The 18588-nt window shown below is 45.3% G+C and overlaps 1 protein-coding gene across 15 annotated transcripts in view; it reads left to right on the top strand.

The window, feature by feature from the left end:
* Positions 1–18588, top strand: part of EVL (Enah/Vasp-like) — a 254336-nt gene that overhangs the window by 214645 nt on the left and 21103 nt on the right. For 11 of the 15 annotated variants that reach the window (XM_053258108.1, XM_053258116.1, XM_053258081.1 and 8 more), the window contains 4 exons: positions 1156–2049; positions 10260–10483; positions 12154–12269; positions 14705–14765. In XM_053258108.1, the coding sequence (XP_053114083.1) occupies positions 1156–2049; positions 10260–10483; positions 12154–12269; positions 14705–14765 (1295 nt within the window). The remainder of the gene's footprint in view (positions 1–1155; positions 2050–10259; positions 10484–12153; positions 12270–14704; positions 14766–18588) is intronic. The other 4 variants (XM_053258140.1, XM_053258133.1, XM_053258148.1 and 1 more) reach the window with 2 other exon arrangements.

Here is an 18588-nt window from a genome sequence, read left to right as displayed (position 1 = left end):
CATTCCTCTACAATACATAACTGTTTATCTGATTATATCGGTTTGGCAATTGCAGGTTCCCTTGGGCATGAAGGCAATAATTGATAATTGCAAAATAGTATATGTAGGGCACTGAATTTAATCAGTGAAATCACAGGCATACTGTTGGTAGATCCCCCCACTCCTTTTGGGCTCAGTGAATGGCCTCAGAACACCTTATGCTGTGTTACTGTTGTTGCAAAGTAGATTTGGACTTTATTAGCTCTTGACCAGCAAACCACTTAGAATTCCATGTAAATTCTTTTGAACTAGGGATGTGCACGAAACGGATTTTACATCCCGTTTCATCCTTGAAGTGAAACGCAAATGGTTGGAATGTTCCATTGAAACAACTGCTCCAACTGGTTGTTTCAGTAGAGCAAACCCGAACTGTTTTGAGTGTTTTGGGGCATAGGGAACAATGGGGAAACTTGAAACACCCCATTGCTCCTCATGGGTAACTCCTAGGGACACCCAAGTGGGTTGGTGGTAGGGCATGATGGGTGCTACCTACCACCCAATCCACAAAAGAAATGGGCAAGCGGGTGATTTAAAACAAAATTTTTATCTTTCTCCCAAACCCCCATAGGATCCTATGGGGGTTTATGGGAAAGGTTGAAAATTTGTTTATAAAGTGGCCAAAAAAGAATAACTGACCCAGAAGCCACAGTGCCTGTACTGCAGTAACATCATTGTCACAAGTTGCTCTCACACACAATTACGACTCCTTACTTCCTAGCATTGCAACAGCTCCCACAGCAGCACACTTAGGAGCAAGCATAGCCATAAGCTCAACTAGAGCAACTTCAGCCACATTTTGATAAAGAATTACACATGATGTTGAATGTAGACCTTGGACAAAGACAATTTGGTTGGTGGCTTAAAAGTCTTGTAATTGCCAAGCCAGTGTTGTGTTGTGTGTTGACTTTGAACTAAAAGAGTTAGCAGCTTTTCTGGATTGATTTGAAAACCCTTAAAATCAATATCTGCACTAACCCTTTTGGCTTTTTCTAAGTTTGGGTTTCATTTTGGTTTATTTAGTTCCCCGCCCCCTCCCCAAGCATGCTGGCTTCTTTCATTCTCCAGTGCAAACCCATTTCATTCTTTCCTTTCCTTTTTCTTTTCTGTTCTCTTTAGTCTCCACCCTTCAGATAAAAGTGTCTTCTTCCCCTTTCCACTGCCAGTCTCCTCCTCCTGACTACAGTAACTACAATGCCTCCGCTTCCACTGGCGCTGTTCCTCCTCCACCTCCCTATGCCAAAGTTATCTCGTCAGCGTCTCCTCCTGGCCCTGAGCCCTCTAGCAAAGCCTACTTCAGATCTCCTCATGGAGCCAGAGAATCTCCTCTGCCTCGCCACCAACATTCTGCCTCCGAGCTCTCACCATCTCCTGGCCCTTCCTTTCCTCCAGCCTGGCCAGGCCATAGGACTCTTACGCGGAGCACCAAGCAATTCTCTTTATCCCCACCACCTGCCCCTGCTTCCCACTATCCTTTCACCCCACCTCAGCCTATCAGACGTTCCTCTCTCTCATATTCTCCTCAGTCTTCCTCTTCTCCTGTAACCTTTACATCCCCTGTGCCAAAGGGGTTGATCCTGCAGCCTCATATTCCAGTAGTTCTTCCTGTGATTTCTGCCCAGAATGGCAGGATCCAGGGGCCTACAGATTCAGTGGTCCAAGACTCCTCGGCACACGTACCTCAACTAGGTCTGAATGGCCACCGTGAAGAACATTTCGCCACACAAGCTCCTCTAAGCAACACTAGGTCCCAGGTAAAGAGAACAGATGAGTCCTTTTTCTCATACCTGGAAGCGGTACCCGTTTCCCATCTACCTGTTATCAGCGGCCCAGCTGGGTCCTTCATCCCGGCTTTCTCTCAGCCCTCTCATCTGTCGCCTTATTCTCCACACCAGCTATATCAGTCCATGTCACACTTTGTTTCGTTACCTCCTCATTACGCTGCTGTGTCTGAGGTGAATTTGTGCAAGAGGACCCCTTCTTACATGACTTCATCAACCATTTCCCACTTGAGTAAGTACTCAGTTTGAAAGAGTGGTAACTTCAAAACAAATCTCTAGTTTTTAATGGTTTGGTTTTAAAACCCAGTTTCTCTGCCAGTCTTTTAGGGAAACAAATTGGCTATGGCAGGGCTTCTCAAAACTTGGGTCGCCAGGTGTTTTTGGCCTACAGCTTCCATCATTCCCAGCCATCCTAGGTGAGGATGATGGGAGTTGTAGGCCAACAACATTTGGGGACCCAGGTTTGGGGACCCCTGTGCCTATGGGGAATGTAGGACGTAAGCTCCAATACAGAAAACAGCTCTGCTAGTGTAGTGTAGAACTGTTAAATTAGTGTTGGGAGTTTGCCAACATAGGAATCCTCTACATCCTTTGTTCAAAATAATGGCACCTTTGTTCTGAAGGATGACCTTAGGCAAGCCACCATCTGCAGTATGCAGCTACACATATTGACCTACCTTGCAACCTGGTTAGGATGACTGAGATGCTGTATGAGAACATGAAAGTAGTATATACATGTGAAATGCTCTTGTTTTTTATTAATTAGCTCAATATAACCAGCAGGGTTTTGGATCATAGGAACATAGGAAGCTGCCTTATACCACAACATTCAGATAATGAGAAATTTTTCTCCATCTCACATAACACTAGAACCAAGGGTCATCCCATGAAATTGATTGCCAGGAAATCTAGGACCAACAAACGGAAGTACTTTTTCACACAACGCATAATCAACTTGTGGAATTCTCTGCCACAGGATGTTCTCTGCCACCTGGATGACTTTAAGAAGGGTTTGGATAGCTTCATGGAGGAGAGGTCTATCTCAGCGGCTACTAGTCGGAGGGCTATAGGCCACCTCCAGCCTCAAAGGCAGGATGCCTCTGAGTACCAGTTGCAGGGAAGTACCAGAGGCAGGGCACCTGTGAGTACCAGTTGCATGTCCTCAACTCCTGCCTGTAGGCTTCCAGAAGCATCTGGTGGTCCACTGTGTGAAACAGGATGCTGGACTAGATGGGCCTTGGGCCTGATCTGGCAGGGCTGTTCTTATTCCAGTGGTCCATCCAGTGCAGTATTGTCAATGCTCATTGGCAGAAGCTCTCCAAGGTTTCTAACAGGAGTCTTTCTCAGCCTTACCTGGAGATGCCAGGGATTGAACCTGTGACGACCTGCATGCAGACTGCTTTGGCATAGCTATGACTGAACTATGGCCCTATCCCTTATCTGTTTTTTTGTCAAATAGCAGCTCCCTCACTTCACAGAAAACCACCATTTCATCATAGGAGGAAACTGGGCTTCAAAATATTGTTTTTTATATAGAATTTGAAGGCAAATCTGTTGTTCCCAGCGGGGAGAACAACCCAAGGAACTATTTTCATTGTGACTATATTTTTTCAGCTAATGTTACATTAGTTGTATTCAGACATAATGCAAAAACTTGGTTTGTGCTTTTAGGATCCCACACCATAGTTTGCACTTCCTGTGATGTACCACCAGTGAATGGTGGTTTAGAGTTGCTTTTCTGCTTTTGTTCCCCTTAAGCACAGGACTCTGTTTCATAAGTTTATATATCACTTCCATCTCATTGTGGCAACAGCTCTCTTAAGGAGTGCATTTGCCCTAACAGTGATTTGTTAATTGTCTTTTAATTCAGACATAATAGCAAAAGACAGTTAGCACAAACTGCGATTTGCAAACTAGCTTCAAACCAAGATCCTGATTTGTCAGTGTCATTAGGGTTGTGGGCAGGCTTGGATTTGGGTGCTAAAACTGGAGCCTATTCATCTCAGTTACTGTTCACTGGTATCTCCCTTTTCTCCTTTTTGTTTGGATTATGAACCCCTTTGACACACACACACAGAGCCATCTCCTTTTCTTTACTATGTAAACTACTTTGAAAATGTTTCTGTAGAAAGGCAAAATATAAATATTCTACATCTAATCAAAATAAAGTTTTAAAAATGGTATCACCATCCATTCTCTTCAGTAAACTGGAGAATTGCATGCTAAAGGAAACAATCACAATGCACAGGGAACTGACTAAAAAGCAGAACTCAAAGAGATAAAGAGAGACTGCAATACTGAGAGGGGATTTTCTTTTGGAGGGCTCTGTAGTCAGTTGAGCCAAGCTATATATCACACTTCTATTGTAGGGATGTGTACAGAACCAGTTCGGAGGCCTTTTATGGGTCTCCGAACTGGTTCGAAAGGCGGCTGGTTCGATGGCGGTGGGGTGTTCTGCTTTAAGAGCAGGGGAGGGTGCACTTACCCCTCCTTCCACTCTTCCCCCAACAGTGCTCCTTTTTTTAACAAAGTTAATCAGAGCGGCAGTGTATCTGCCTGCCACCCCGTTGACTGGATACAACCAGAAGTATTGGATGCGCCCGTGCCGGCTCATGCAGGCACATCAGATACTTCCAGTTGTATCTGGTCAATGGGGGCAACGGGGCATCAGGGAGGTACACTGCCACCCTGATTAACGTTGTAAAAAAGGAGCACTGGCAGGGTAAGTGTACCCTCCCCCACTCTTAAAGCAGCACACACACACCTGCCATTTAACCACCCCTTCCTGGTTCCGTGCACATCCCTATTTTATTGCAGGCATGGGTGAAGAAGTGATTACAGATTGGGATTTTACAGATTGGAAGATGACCCCAAATTAGGAGGAATTTGGTAGATGAGTAAATTGATCTTGATTTAATTAACAGAAGACAGGAAGAGGAAGAAATTTATCCAGTCATATCTATATAATTAATTCTCTTAGCCGGCATGCGTGTCCAGGATTTGGCTGCGGCACTCTTGTGACACGCTGCAAGAGTTCCAGCGAAAGGCTGGCGGAATGAAGAGGAGAGGGGGAAGAGAAAGTGCTGGTGGCGGCGGCGGGCAAGGCGGAGGAGAGAAAAGCAGCAGTGGCAGGGAGGGAAAAGTGGCGGTGGGGGCGGGTGGGGAAAGAAAGGCAGCGGCGTCGGGCAAGCAAGAGAAAAGCAGCAGCGGGCTGGTGGAGTGGGGGGAGAGAAAAGCGGTGGCAGAGGAGAGGGGGGAGAGAAAAGCCGCAGCGGGCAGGCAGGCAGGGAGAGAAAGGCCGTGGCGGAGGGCAAGCAAGAGAAAAGTGGCAGTAGGTGGAGAGAATGTTGGAGATGAACTTCCAGTGCATCGACCTTTTGCACCAACTGTCTTAATGACCACATGGGGCATTGGGAGTAGAGACAGTGAGTCAGGGTCTCCCTATCTGTCCCTACTCTATGACCCCTGAACTGACTCTGCAGCACTTCCTGTGCTGAGTCACAATCCTTCCTTTCCTCCTAGAGAGCAGATGGAAACATCTCTCTCTCTCCTTACCTATCCATTATGTAGTCCTTTAGATTAGATATAGGTCTTTCCTATCTACGTGTATTTAACCAATAAATATTTAGTGTTTAGTCATACAAGGATCTCCATTTGTTTTCTCTAAATAGCTGCAATATCCAAACTATCCTCTGCTACCTACTCTGTGACTGGAGTGTGTGCTCATTCCTTAGTGTTCTGCTGTTTTACCTATCGTGGGTAAAAATCAACAACCTCTAACAGAGAAAAGCAGCGGCAGAGCAGAGGGGCGGAGAGAAAAGCCACGGCAGGCAGGCGGATGGGAGGGAGAAAAAACAGTGGTGGCGGGGCCCTTCTTGGTTGCCCGCCACCCAGTGAGGCTCCGTATGGAGAGGAACAGGAGGGGAGGAGGGCTAGAGAGCACGGGGCTGGAGGGAAGGGGAAGAGAGGAGAGACCAGGGCAGGAGGAAGAGGGAGGGGAAAACAGCCGGCCCCAAAGCACCGCACAGATGCTCTGTGCAGGGTCGGCTAGTGTAAAGTAATTCTCTTGGGGGGGAAATACAGACTTGCAGAATGGAGAATTGTTGGTTAAGTCGTAGCATTACTGAAAGTAAGAGGCTATTCACCACAAACTAAAAACAGTTGCTCTTGCAGCAAAAAACAGACACACAAGCCTTTCATCTCTTTATTTAAAGTATTATTTTGCTCCCCTCGCCCAGCCTCTGCTTCCACAACTGCTTAAGGAGGCTTAGTATCTTGAAGTGCCTTGTTCAAAGTATGGCTTTTATCACCAGGAAGTAATAATACAGGCATTTGCTCTTTGCTAGATCATTGTCCTCATTTCTGATGCTTACGTTTTAAGAGAAGTGCTGGAAAAATGCAGCAGAGTTCAAAGAGTATTTTTAAAAGATAATTAGCAATTTCTATTTTAAGATACCTGAGGAATTGTGAAAGCACTGGCAGGGGTATATTCAGCCTCAAGAAAATATTTGTCAAGAGGGAAATAGGAGGACATCAAATATTGGAAAATATATTCAAAGCTTTTCTTCAAAAGGCTTTTCTAAACAGGGTTAGTGCCAGGTTGCAGGAAGCCTGGGTCAGGTGAGAGGGGATGAGGAGTCTAAAACGGTGCCACTACTGGAAGAGGAAAATCTGCTGTGCCACCACTGCCCACTATCACTTGGTAAGCTTGCTTGGGAGGCTTACTGGGTGGGCAATGGACAACAATGACAAAGGACCAAAAGAAAGGGCCTTCAGGGGCCAGGTGGGCCATCTGATGAGCATAAGCCCTTAGCCTGTGCCCAACCTGACTGATCACAGAGGCTGCCCCCAACCATAAGATCTGGGCGTGTTCACACTTAACGTGGACCTTGAGCTTTACATGACCTCCCTTCGCCCTGGTTGTGCACGCTCACTCCAGTCTCTGCATTCATGCCTACTTTCTTTGTAGGTTACGATATGGTGAGATTGGTTGTGACATTCAAACCCACATATTGCTTCAGGGAACCCAAAATCTGACACTCACTTGAACCCTAGGCTGAGGGAGGTAACGAGAACCTTGGGTTCCGAGTTAAGGATGAACCCACCCAATGTTTTGAAAGGTTGTTGTCATGTGCCTTTTAAGAAAAGTGGGAGAAATCATATATTTACATTGGAAAAAATGCTGGCTTCTGAATAAGTCTACCAAACACTGCCATTCTTCAACATTTTTACTAGCTTGCATGTCTACACTTACCTATCTTTTAAAAAAACATAATTTATGTGCTGCTTTTGGGTTATTTAATAACCTCATAGCAGCTGTCCATTTAACTTGTTAATGACTTATAGGTGAAAAGGACTAGTCCCTCACTTAGTTGCCTGGAACCAATTCTGATCTGCCACAAATGACCAAGCAAGTGGCTATTTACAAGCCATGAATGATACAGAAGTAAAATATTAGGACAAGAAGGTCTTCAGTGTACCAATGCCTGGGCTGAGTTACCTATATAACATCTGGAATCTAGTTAATGGAGGTATTTAGAAAAAAGGATTGTGGGAATGCTTCTTTCAGCAATGGTTTTGGTCTAGAGAATATATCTTGTACATGAAACTGGGCACTTGGGGTAACATTCTAGCATTGTGCCTGTAAGAATGGTATTCCAAAACATTTGAGCAGACATATGTCATATGGTAGTTCAAATAAATATAGAAACAAGTAGTTCTAAGTAGAGTTTATTTCCACTTCTTTCATTTTATTTTCCACTTCCTACATCCAAGTCACATTAAAGGTTTAGAATAAAATCCATTCAATCTATTTGATTACCATTCTTGGAAATTAGGTTCATCTACTATTTAGTTTCAGTAGAGTTTTAGAGAGGAGCCACTTATAATGTGTGTGGATGACAGATTATAATGAAAATATCCACATTAGGATACCTTAGGTTCCCACTCCTATATGCTGTGAATTTGGTTTGTATTGTATTGGAAATACATGAGTTCTAAAATCCATCATCTTCTTTCAAGATGACAGATTCACTAGGTCCCTCTTCTATATGCTCTGAATTTTTTTTGTATTGGACTATCAGCACATATATTCTAAATAGGTGTTGCTTATAATTTGATTGGCCACCTTCTTACCTCATGATGCTGGATGGGTGAAAACATACCCTGTTGGCATACTTCATGACTCCCTCGCATGAGATGTGAATTGGGTTTGTATCAGACTGTTAACCCATGCATTCTAAAGGGGTGTGTTGCTTATGCTTTGATTGGCCTCCATCTTGAACCAAGGTGGTAGATGTGGGGTGGGAGTCAGGGTCCTTCCTCCCATGTCCTGTAAATCTGATGTGCATTGGAGAACTTTACAGAATAATAACTCCACAAAGTTATTAGTGAAACACACAAGTACACACACACAGAGTGAGCTTTCTTCCTATTGGAAAGTAGGCTAACTACGTGAGAGTCAGTGAATGGCAGATGGATCAAGATGAGGAGTATTTGGGAGGGCTGGCAGAAATCCTGTCAGGGCCCCTGTGATAATTATAGGTGGGATGGAATTAAACATCTAGATTTTCTCCTCAACCTGTGTAATCACTTTGTAATAGATCCTTGGACTAGTAGTTTGTCTGGAAGACCAATATATAATTTTCACTGTGACCCCTCTGCTTTCTGCACACAGAACTTTAGCATTGTGTCCCAAATGGAGTATACCATATGAGAGCCCTGTCTTAGGACTCCTTGTGTTTGCTATTGCTTGACGTTTGCATCAGAATGCGGTTGGCAAGAGCCATCTTGGTGTATCATGAATAATTCTGTTCTTCGGGAAATTTGGGGCAATATTTCTATTGAAATTTTGGGAAGGGGTGTGTGTGTGTGTGTGTGTGTGTGTGTGTGTGTGTGTGTGTGTGTACACTGTATTTTTATGACTGGTGGCCTGATTCTGCTAAAGGTGCAAGGCCAGTTCAGGGAAACTCACTGTAATTGATCTAGTTATGTTGGTTGCTGTGAGCTAAGAATCTTATGTAATGTAACGGGCAATTAAATTTTGCATTTGCATTTCCAGCTTGGCCTCAGGCTGACTTATCTTTCGTAAGATAAGAATGTTGCACATACATTCAGGTGTGCCCATGGTGAAATGCCAGGATATCTCCCACGGCTGGTTTGTGAACAGCAATTGTATATTACATTCCCATGGTGTGTGATGGGGTTTAGACTTTAACATTTCCTAAAAAGCAGTGGTGAGTTCTTAAAGAAACTGAATACACATTGGTATTCCTATGGTATCTCCCTTATTGTTCTTTTGAATCAAAATATGTTTCTTTAATTGTTTATGATGTGTGAAATGTTACAGTAACTCAGAATGGGAGCTGTAGGCCTCTGAATGTGGTTTTTGTTTGCATTCTTTTACTTGTGGTAGTAGAGAGAATGTGGTGGTTAGATGCCAACAACTCCATTTCCGAGCAGTGGTTAGGAATGAAGAAGATCTACCAGGAGCAAAAGAAGCTTATTTGGAGTGTCATTCAAGGATAGGTGGTGGCTACTCCAGGCTACAGTTAGTTTACCTTGAGATAAGTGCCCCCAAAACATGATTCATCACTGCCCAGCAGGGGAAATCTATGCACGGGGACAGATTTCTCCATATAAATTACTTAGCTGGATTCAGTCCCACATGTCCAAAAGGATACTTTAGGCAGGGAGGGTGGAGGAGTTTACCCAGCATGCCATACGTATAGCATACCCAAAAGTCAATGGCTCTGCATTCACAGGTAGCGATTGACGCTATTTGCTCTTACAGTGTTAATTGCCTGCACATGGGATGGGACGACTGAATACCGGCCATCCTTTCCTTCTCCACTGCCCCCAGCCTCCACTGCCAGTGATTAGTTATGTTAGGACATCATTTGTCTGTTCAAAAGGGATCAGGGCCAATATCCTTTCAGTGTTCACTCTAATTATTTTCATCTGTGCACGGAATGAGTTTTGTTCTGGGCAACAGTGTCAAGGCAGTGTGTGCGCACGTGCATTCAGAGTTGGACCTTCCTGATTCAACCTGAGCGGAATCTAAAATTAACTGAGCAGACATCAAAAAAAATGTGAGTGTGCACACCTTAGAGGGAACACTGCATCCTTTGTATTATCACTCAATAGCAGAACAAGAACCTTGTGGTGGTGCTGGCAAAAAATAAATGCTGTACCCACGGAGAGGTTCTCCCCATGATTGCTGGACACCCAGTGTACAGCATGCATGATTTGATAACCGCCAGTGACTGTTGCTGGTGTCTGTCTTATGTTTCTTTTTAGATTGTGAGCCTTTGGGGGACAAGGATTTATTATTTCTCCGAGTAAACCGCTATGGAAACTTTTGTTGAGAAGCAGCAAATAAATATTTGTTTTTGAGTAGGGTTAAGATGTATGAGATTCCCCAATTGTTGTTCTTTGTTTCAGGCCCCGTCCTCCCACCAGGTCATCCTTCTGCCACTGCTGGAATACCTGCCTCATCGGGTGGACCGCCGCCTCCTCCACCACCACCAGTACCTCCTCCGCCTACAGGATCTGCGCCTCCTCCTCCGCCCCCACTGCCAGCAGGTGGAGGTACCGGCACTGATGACGGGTCAGTGTACGGACTAGCGGCAGCCCTGGCTGGTGCCAAACTAAGGAGAGTACAGCGGGTAAGGATTGTGCAAGACGTTTGCTGGGGCATACGGATATTTGTTCAGGTTGTGTTGCCTTCGCAGGGCTTGGTGCGGTTTGTGTCTTGCTGCTTCTTAAGGTTCAGTGTGGTTAACAGCAGGTTAAGGAAAGTAATACAAAACCTGTGTACCCAGTGAAAGAAATATATAAAATACAAAAATTACAATTACCCCACATCCTGGCCATTAAAGCCAGCTCAAACCGGAAGGTCTTAAGAACAAACTATATGCTTTAAAACTGCGGAGTGAATATGTCTGGACGTTCAGTACACTGATTGCTGGGGGAAAGAGCCCTGTGCTTTGTATGGATGCATCAGTCAGAGACTCATCAGGTGCATCTCTAGCATGTGACTGGGGAAGCTCCACTTGTAGAATTTCTGCGTGGATGCATCCAGTCTCCCAGGCCAATATTGAGCTAAAGAGCACAGCAAAGTGTGGGTATGTAGATCCTAACTTGTAATCATGTATAATATGCAAAATTGTACAAGGTCTTTGCTACTTAATGTCATGGAAGTTAAGGCAGAAGGGTAGGAAAGAGCAATGGGGTGATGAGGGGAGGGAAGAGGATGGTTAGCCCTTTCCCTGCTGGCCATTTCCCTGTTAAGAATTGCTCTCCTCTGCTGCTTTTGCTCTTCAGTTCTTTACAGTGAAGTGTAGAACCCAGCATATTAACATACCAAACCAGTCTTATCACTTTGCATTGTAAGTGATGCACACACAGAGGTTTCTCTCCATTGGAGAGGAAAAAAATGAGGAAGTCAACTCACTTGGTACACATGGCTCTGGATCAGATGACTGGCTGCAATCCAGTCCTATGATGTGCACACAAGCAATGGTGCTTGTACGCCAGATCCATGCATTACTCAGCACTGCCCCTACCAAACAGCAAACCTATTGTTGAAGCAAAGGGTCTAGAGAATAAGTGTGGATTGTGGCCATAAGAATGTGACACAGTGTCGACACTGTGGATTGCGGCCATAACACTGAAGTAATTTGCATTCAGTTCAGCAGGGTTTACTTTCACATTTACAATCAAGATGTTAATATTATTGGATTCAGTTATTAACCTCTACAAATTGTATTATTTTATTTCTGCCCATGCATTGTGGAGCTAATACATGTTTAGATGTTAGCAAGACACTGAGGCCATTCACCCAATAAAAAACTGTGTTCTATCTGGGTTTGGGAGCTGTGTGTGCTCCCAATTTTCAGTTGTGTGGAAGCAAGATAAGAGGAAAACCTGGATAGAAGTGATTGTGTGGAAGCAAGGTAGGAGGAAAAGCTACCCAGGTTCTCCTCCTATCTTGCTTCCACGCAACCAAAAATTGGGAGCACACAGAGCTCCCAAACTCGGGTAGAACACAGTTTTTGATTGTGTGAATGTCCTCCATGTCAAGAACTGTTGCAATGAAAATGTCAAAGAGTAAAGCAACATGCAGCTTTAAAAGCAGTCCCATAATGCACTTTAGCTACTGGCTGGATGGAACCGACCATTTCCCTTGGTGCCTTGGATTTTATGACACCTCAGTTCAGGCAGCTGATGTGAACTTTAACATTTCATAATAAGCAAAAGTAGATGATGAAACCAAAGCAGACTCTTAGCCCTGACTGTCTGGGGGGATCTAAAATGCCGATTTCTGCCTTAAAAGCCAGAGGATGGTTCAGGAGGTTCCAGTCCCAGTGGGGCTTCCAAGAGTGATGCCAATCGGACAAGTAGTGGCGGAGGTGGACTAATGGAAGAAATGAATAAACTCCTGGCAAAAAGGTTGGTGGTTCTGAGTCCTTCCTACAGGAACTGAGGAAAAGCGGAGGACATTCAGACTAGCGCTGCACTAGGTAGCAGTGCTACATCAGGAGCTTGCATTCCAGGCGAGTATCGCACTAGTGCAAACGTTCTTGTGTTTGCTCAACAAGGCGCCCAACCTCTGGGGTGCCACTGACTGAGAAACTTCTTCCTCAATCCATATATGTTGGTGGGGATGTTTGCACAAGAGTGCAGCTTCGAGCATTCCCAGGACTTAGCATAACTATGCAAACTTCTTGCATGTGTGTGCAACTTTGCTGCACAAGTGCAGTGCTAGTCTGGATGTCAGCCAGTATGTTTGCATGATCTGTGAACATCAGTATATGTTTCCAGGGATCCCATGGAATTGGCGAGCCTCATGGTATGGTGTTGAGTTGCCCCAAGCAATTAGGATAGCAGCTCGAATTATCCTGCCATGCTTGGATAGTTGTTACTTCCAGGAAACTATCTAGGACTACCTAAGTATCTAGGGGCTAGGATAGCCAGTAGTTCACAGTTGAGCCACTTTGGCAATGGGGAGGTGGCATCTCCCCTCCCACCTCCTGTTCTGCTGACAGATTTGCCCACCACTTCCTTCCTTCCACATCGACTTGGCTCTTGACCAGGCCTGTAACCAGCCTAAAAAAAAAATGAGGGTGGGGGGATTGCAGAAGTCAGGGGAGGCAGGTTATAAAATGTTCAGTGAAAACAGTCAGTGAGGCTGGGGAGGGAAGAGAATCTTTTGGGGTGGCAGGTACACACCATGCAACCAGCTGGCTACAGGCCTGTTCTTGACTCAAATGGGAGACAGGGTACTGCAAAGGAAGAACATTCTCATCTTTGCACATCTTGCTGCTTGACCTTTCCTCCAATCTTGTCTAACGGTTTTAAAGAAGCTTGTGGGTCAGGGGCATGGAGAGGGTTGGTGCCCCGATTAAATCCAGGGGTCACCAGTTCTTACCTCTAATTTTGGGACTCTGCAGTGGGGGTGGGGCTTTGGAGGCTTTCAGGGTGAGGCAGGAGAGGCATTTGTCAGAGGCTCTCCAGAGATGGGAGATCTTGTCTGTGGTCACAGTGGCAGCTCAAGACCTCTGTGCACCTGAAGCACAGTGCCAGACTCTCTTTATCTTAAAGCGAAGGCCAGGAAGGCATTTTGCTGCCTTGCCGGAACCCAAATAATCTGCTGTTGGGAACACCCGAGTCACTTTGCCTCATGAAAGGGCTGCCCCTTTCTGGATGGGTGGGATGCTTCCACAATTGTCCCCCCCACCCACCCCATCATCGCTTTTTATGGTGACTCCACACAACACAGTCAGATAATTGCTTTCTAGGATGTTCCATTCTGTCTCTCTGTTTTTCTTCAGAACTGATTTGTGGTGATTGATTTGCTATAAAATGCAGCTGCAGCACCAGCCTGTCCAGTGCAGATAGACAAAGTACTATTATGGCTTTTAAAGGAAACTTTAATTTAAACATATCTTGTTTGTGAGTTCAGCCCATTGTATTGCTCCCCTGCTCACCTGGCCAGAGTATTTGTGCTGAATTGTCCCTAAAATCTGTCAGCTTCTGTTTCCTGGTGCCCCTTAATTGCCCCTTAATTTGTCAGATATGTATGTTCAGTTATTATTTACCTTCCATTTTTCCTCATTTTCTTTTTCTTACCAAAATAGTGCTATTTTGCTATATTGAAAAAAGCGAAGGGAAATGATAGTAAAATAGTAATTTAATCCACCCACTCCCCACAAGGAAAAACCTTGAATAAAATAGTTGTATGTGGAAACTCCATTTTTAATTCCAGGTAATTACAGAAAAGCAATGCCTACAGGACTCTAGTGGGTGAGGTAACCCTGGTGAATCTCTCTGAACTGTACAGGCATCATCTACAGTTTTGTATGAGGAAGAGTAACCACAAAGGTCACAGCTTTTATCTGGTCAGACATGGGCACTTTCCAGATTAAACCCTACAACAGGGATAAAATGCTTCAGCTTGGCAGGATTGTATTGAGAACAATCCCCAGAATCTCAAACTCCTACAACGGGAAAATAGCGCTCCTTTTTTGTAATGCACATGCAACGTGGTAGTACTATATCGCAAAGATAAAATCCAGAATAAGGCATCAGAAATGTGAATGGCACCTTGCTGTCGGTGCAGGGGTTGCGGTGTCACAGCACGGGAAGTATGGAAGCACACTTAGCAGATCTGGAGTGACACTGTTGTAGGGTTTAATCTGGAAAGCGCCCTGGCGACCAGTTTGGTGGCAATAATACCTGTACAGTGCAGACAGATTCTCTGTGCCTTATGAACAAAACATTCCAACAAAGTAAAGGGGGTGGGAGGAGGGAGATGGACACAGGACAAGTGAATGAATGCCTTTCCAACGAACTATTTTATAGTCTCTGTTCCACTCTGTCCTAAGGAGGAAAGCAGCATCACAGTCGGACAAACCAGCTGATAAGAAGGAGGAGGAAAGCCAAAATGTAAGTGGGACACTCGTGAACACTGTAGAGTTTCTGAAAGTGAAAAATGCATCCTCAACTGGTATTTAGTGATTTAAAATATTTGTGCCCCACCATTCCAGTGCACTACTGAGAACAATTTGTTATGGAGCGGCTAACAAACAAAGTTTATTATTTATTTATTTTATTACTGCTCGGTGCGGCTTACATTAATCCAAGTTGTTCTGGTAAGAACTGATCTGCCTACTTCCCTTTCACTATCCCTACAACTGGACTAAATTTGGTCTAAATCGGTGAGGCAGTTCACAAGTGAGAGAGAGGAGAGAGAGAGTTGTGTTATACCTGCTTCCCTCATAATGTATGTGATAGTTAGTTGTTGTTGTTGTTGTTATTATTATTATTATTATTATTATTACATTTATATCCCGCTTTTCCTCCAAGGAGCCCAGAGCGGTGTACTACATACTTGAGTTTTCTCCTCACAACAACCCTGTGAAGTAGGTTAGGCTGAGAGGGAAGTGACTGGCCCAGAGTCACCCAGCTAGTATCATGGCTGAATGGGGATTTGAACTCAGGTCTCCCCGGTCCTAGTCCAGCACTCTAACCACTACACCACGCTGGCTCTCTAGTTAATAGCTGTTTCCCTCATAATCTTAACCCTCAACACTCTCTAGAAGTTTGTCCCAAGGGGGATCCTGTAAACAACAAAACATAAAAGATTACTAGATATAATACAACAAGAGTGTGCTGGTACTCCAAGGGGATCTGGGGCTGCCTAAAGTCACAATGAAGAGCTGGAGGGCATGTGTGTGTCTCTCCCTTTATTACCCTTGAGTGAGGAGTCTGCAGGCAGCAGCTAGAGGAAGGTGCTGTTCAGAGGAAGGGAAATGCTCCAGCGAAAATACTGTTTTAAGCCAAATATTCTTTTGTGGAACCTTTGTTCAACAATGGTGCTATACTTGCCCTCTAACTTCAGATTAGCTAGACAGACAGTCAGTCAGCTCAGCAAGCAGGAGGACAAGTTGTGATAATGAGCAAGATGATTTTTGCTTGTTGCAACAAGCCAGCCAAATTTCTTTCTCTCATTTTGGGGAGCAACATGAGTGTTTATGTATTATCTATGCTTAAGTTTTTAATGTTATAATTAAGGCATGATCACTGTTCCCTCTAAGGTGTGCGCAGGGAGGCGGTTGGACCATTAGACAATAACGGAGTGAAAGGGATTATTAAGGAGGATATGGAAGTTGCAGAGAAGCTAAATGAGTTCTTTGCGTCCGTCTTCACGGTAGAGGATACTGAGCATATACCTGTTCCTGAACCTGGCTTTTAGGGGATGGAGGCTAAAGAACTGAGTCAGATACAAGAGATGATGTTCTAAACTGTCTGGAAAAACTGAAAACTAACAAATCGCCAGGGCCAGATGGCATCCATCCAAGAGTCCTCATAGGACTCAAATGTGAAATCGCCAACCTCCTTGCTAAAATATATAACTTATCCCTGCAATCAGGCTCTGTACCGAAGGACTGGAAAGTAGCAAATGTAACACCGATGTTTAAAAAGGGATCCAGGGGCGATCCGGCTCCCATCAGCTATTACCCGGGCATCATTTTAAAACAGGCCTGCACAACATGCGGCCCAGGGGCCAGATACAGCCCACGAGGCCTTATTTCCTGACCCCCGGGGCTATTTCCTCTTCCTCCCCCTGCTGCTTAACCCCCCCCCCCAAATTCCAGCCGCTGCACAGCCCGGGGGTGCGGTGTTCTTCCTTACCCTCCCCCATGGCAGCAGTGGTGCACAGCAGCAGAAACCAGAGCGACACTCAGGTCTGCTATTTGGCCCGGTGTTGCTTCCCAACTGCGAGGCGCGCCTGCGCAATTAAGTCTCTTAAGTCTCTCTCTCTCTCTCCCTCTCTCCCACCAAGACTGCTCCATTCTCTCTCTCTCTCTCTCCCCCACCAAGACTGCTCCATTCTCTCTCTCTCTCCCACCAAGACCACTCCATTCTCTCTCTCTCTCTCTCTCTCTCTCTCTCTCCCACCGACTTCTCTATGCTCTCTCTCTCTCTCACCCACCAAGACTGCTCTATTCTCTCTCTCTCTCACCCACCAAGACTGCTCCATTCTCTCTCTCTCTCTCTCTCTCCCACCAAGACTGCTCCATTCTTTCTCTCTCCCGCCAAGACTGCTCCATTCTCTCTCTCTCCCTCTCCCTCCAAGACTGCTCCATTCTCTCTCTCTACCGCCAAGACTGCTCCATTCTCTCTCTCTACCGCCAAGACTGCTCCATTCTCTCTCTCACACCTACCCACCAAGACTGCTCCATTCCCTCTCTCTCTCCCACCAAGACTGCTCTATTCTCTCTATCTCTCTCCCACCAACTGCTCTATTCTCTCTCTCCCGCCAAGACTGCTCCATTCTCTCTCTCTCTCTCTCTCTCTCTTGCCAAGATGCTCCATTCTCTCTCTCTCTCGCCAAGACCGCTCCATTCTCTCTCTCCCACCAAGACTGCTCCATTCTCTCTCTCCCACCAAGACTGCTCCATTCTCTCTCTCCCACCAAGACTGCTCCATTCTCTCTCTCCCGCCAAGACTGCTCCATTCTCTCTCTCTCGCCAAGACTGCTCCATTCTCTCTCTCTCGCCAAGACTGCTCCATTCTCTCTCTCTCTCTCTCCCTCCCTCCCTCCCTCCCTCCCTCCCTCCCTCGCCAAGACTGCTCCATTCTCTCTCTCCCACCAAGACTGCTCTATTCTCTCTCTCTCTCTCTCCCACCAAGACTGCTCCATTCTCTCTCTCTCTCTCTCCCTCTCTCTCACTCACCAAGACTGCTCCATTCTCATTCTCTCTCTCTCTCTCTCTCTCTCTCTCTCTCTCTCTCTCTCTCTCTCTCACCAAGACTGCTCCATTCTCTCTCTCTCTCGCCAAGACTGCTCCATTCTCTCTCTCTCTCTCCAAGACTGCTCCATTCTCATTCTCTCTCTCTCTCTCTCTCTCTCTCACACACACACACACACACACACCCCAAGACTGCTCCATTCTCTCTCCCTCTCCCACCAAGACTGCTCCATTCTCTCTCTCTCTCTCTCTCTCTCTCTCTCTCTCTCTCTCTCTCCCTCTCTCTCTCCAAGACTGCTCCATTCTCTCACTCTCTCAGGCCAAGCCTCCTGCTGCATCCTTTCCATCTTTCTTTCCCCTTCTCCCTTCTTTTCCAAAATTATGAGAAGAGGTTCTCATTTCCCCCCCCCCATAAAAATGTTCCATGTTTTGTGTGATGATCTGGCAGAGGTGGAAAGGAAGAACAATGCATTTTATTATGTATTTTGTACAGATTGTATAATATTTATATTATTAGAATGAATTTTAATTCAACTTATTTCATATTAATTTAAATCAATCTTGGACTGCCAGAACATCAAAAGTTAAATATTGATTAAACTCATTTTTAATTCATTTTTAATTCATTTCACTTTAATTCAGTTGATTGGTTGATATTAAGTGTTACTCTAATCATCAGCACCCTAGGAATTGACCTCGGCCCCCATGAAACAAGTCACGGTTGGTTTCGGCCCACCAGGTCATTTGAGTGGCCTGTTTTAAAAGCTGCTGTGCAGCCTTTTTGATTTTAAGTGCCAGCAGTCTAGTTCCATCTTGGTTCAAGTGCAGCCCGTCCCTTTTCTACAGGCCTTGCTTGCCCCAAAATTTATCCCAGTGCCTAACAAATCTAAACCCCTCCTCCCGGCACCAACATCTCATCCATGCATTGAAACCCCTCAGCTCTTCCTGTCTCACTGTACCTGCACGTGGAATGGGTAGCATTTCTGAGAATGCTACCTTGGGGGTCTTGGACT

The sequence above is a fragment of the Hemicordylus capensis genome, chromosome 1 (genome assembly GCF_027244095.1).
Source record: "Hemicordylus capensis ecotype Gifberg chromosome 1, rHemCap1.1.pri, whole genome shotgun sequence".
In the NCBI taxonomy this organism is placed as follows: Eukaryota; Metazoa; Chordata; class Lepidosauria; order Squamata; family Cordylidae; genus Hemicordylus; species Hemicordylus capensis.
This window is presented reverse-complemented; position numbering and strand designations above follow the sequence as displayed.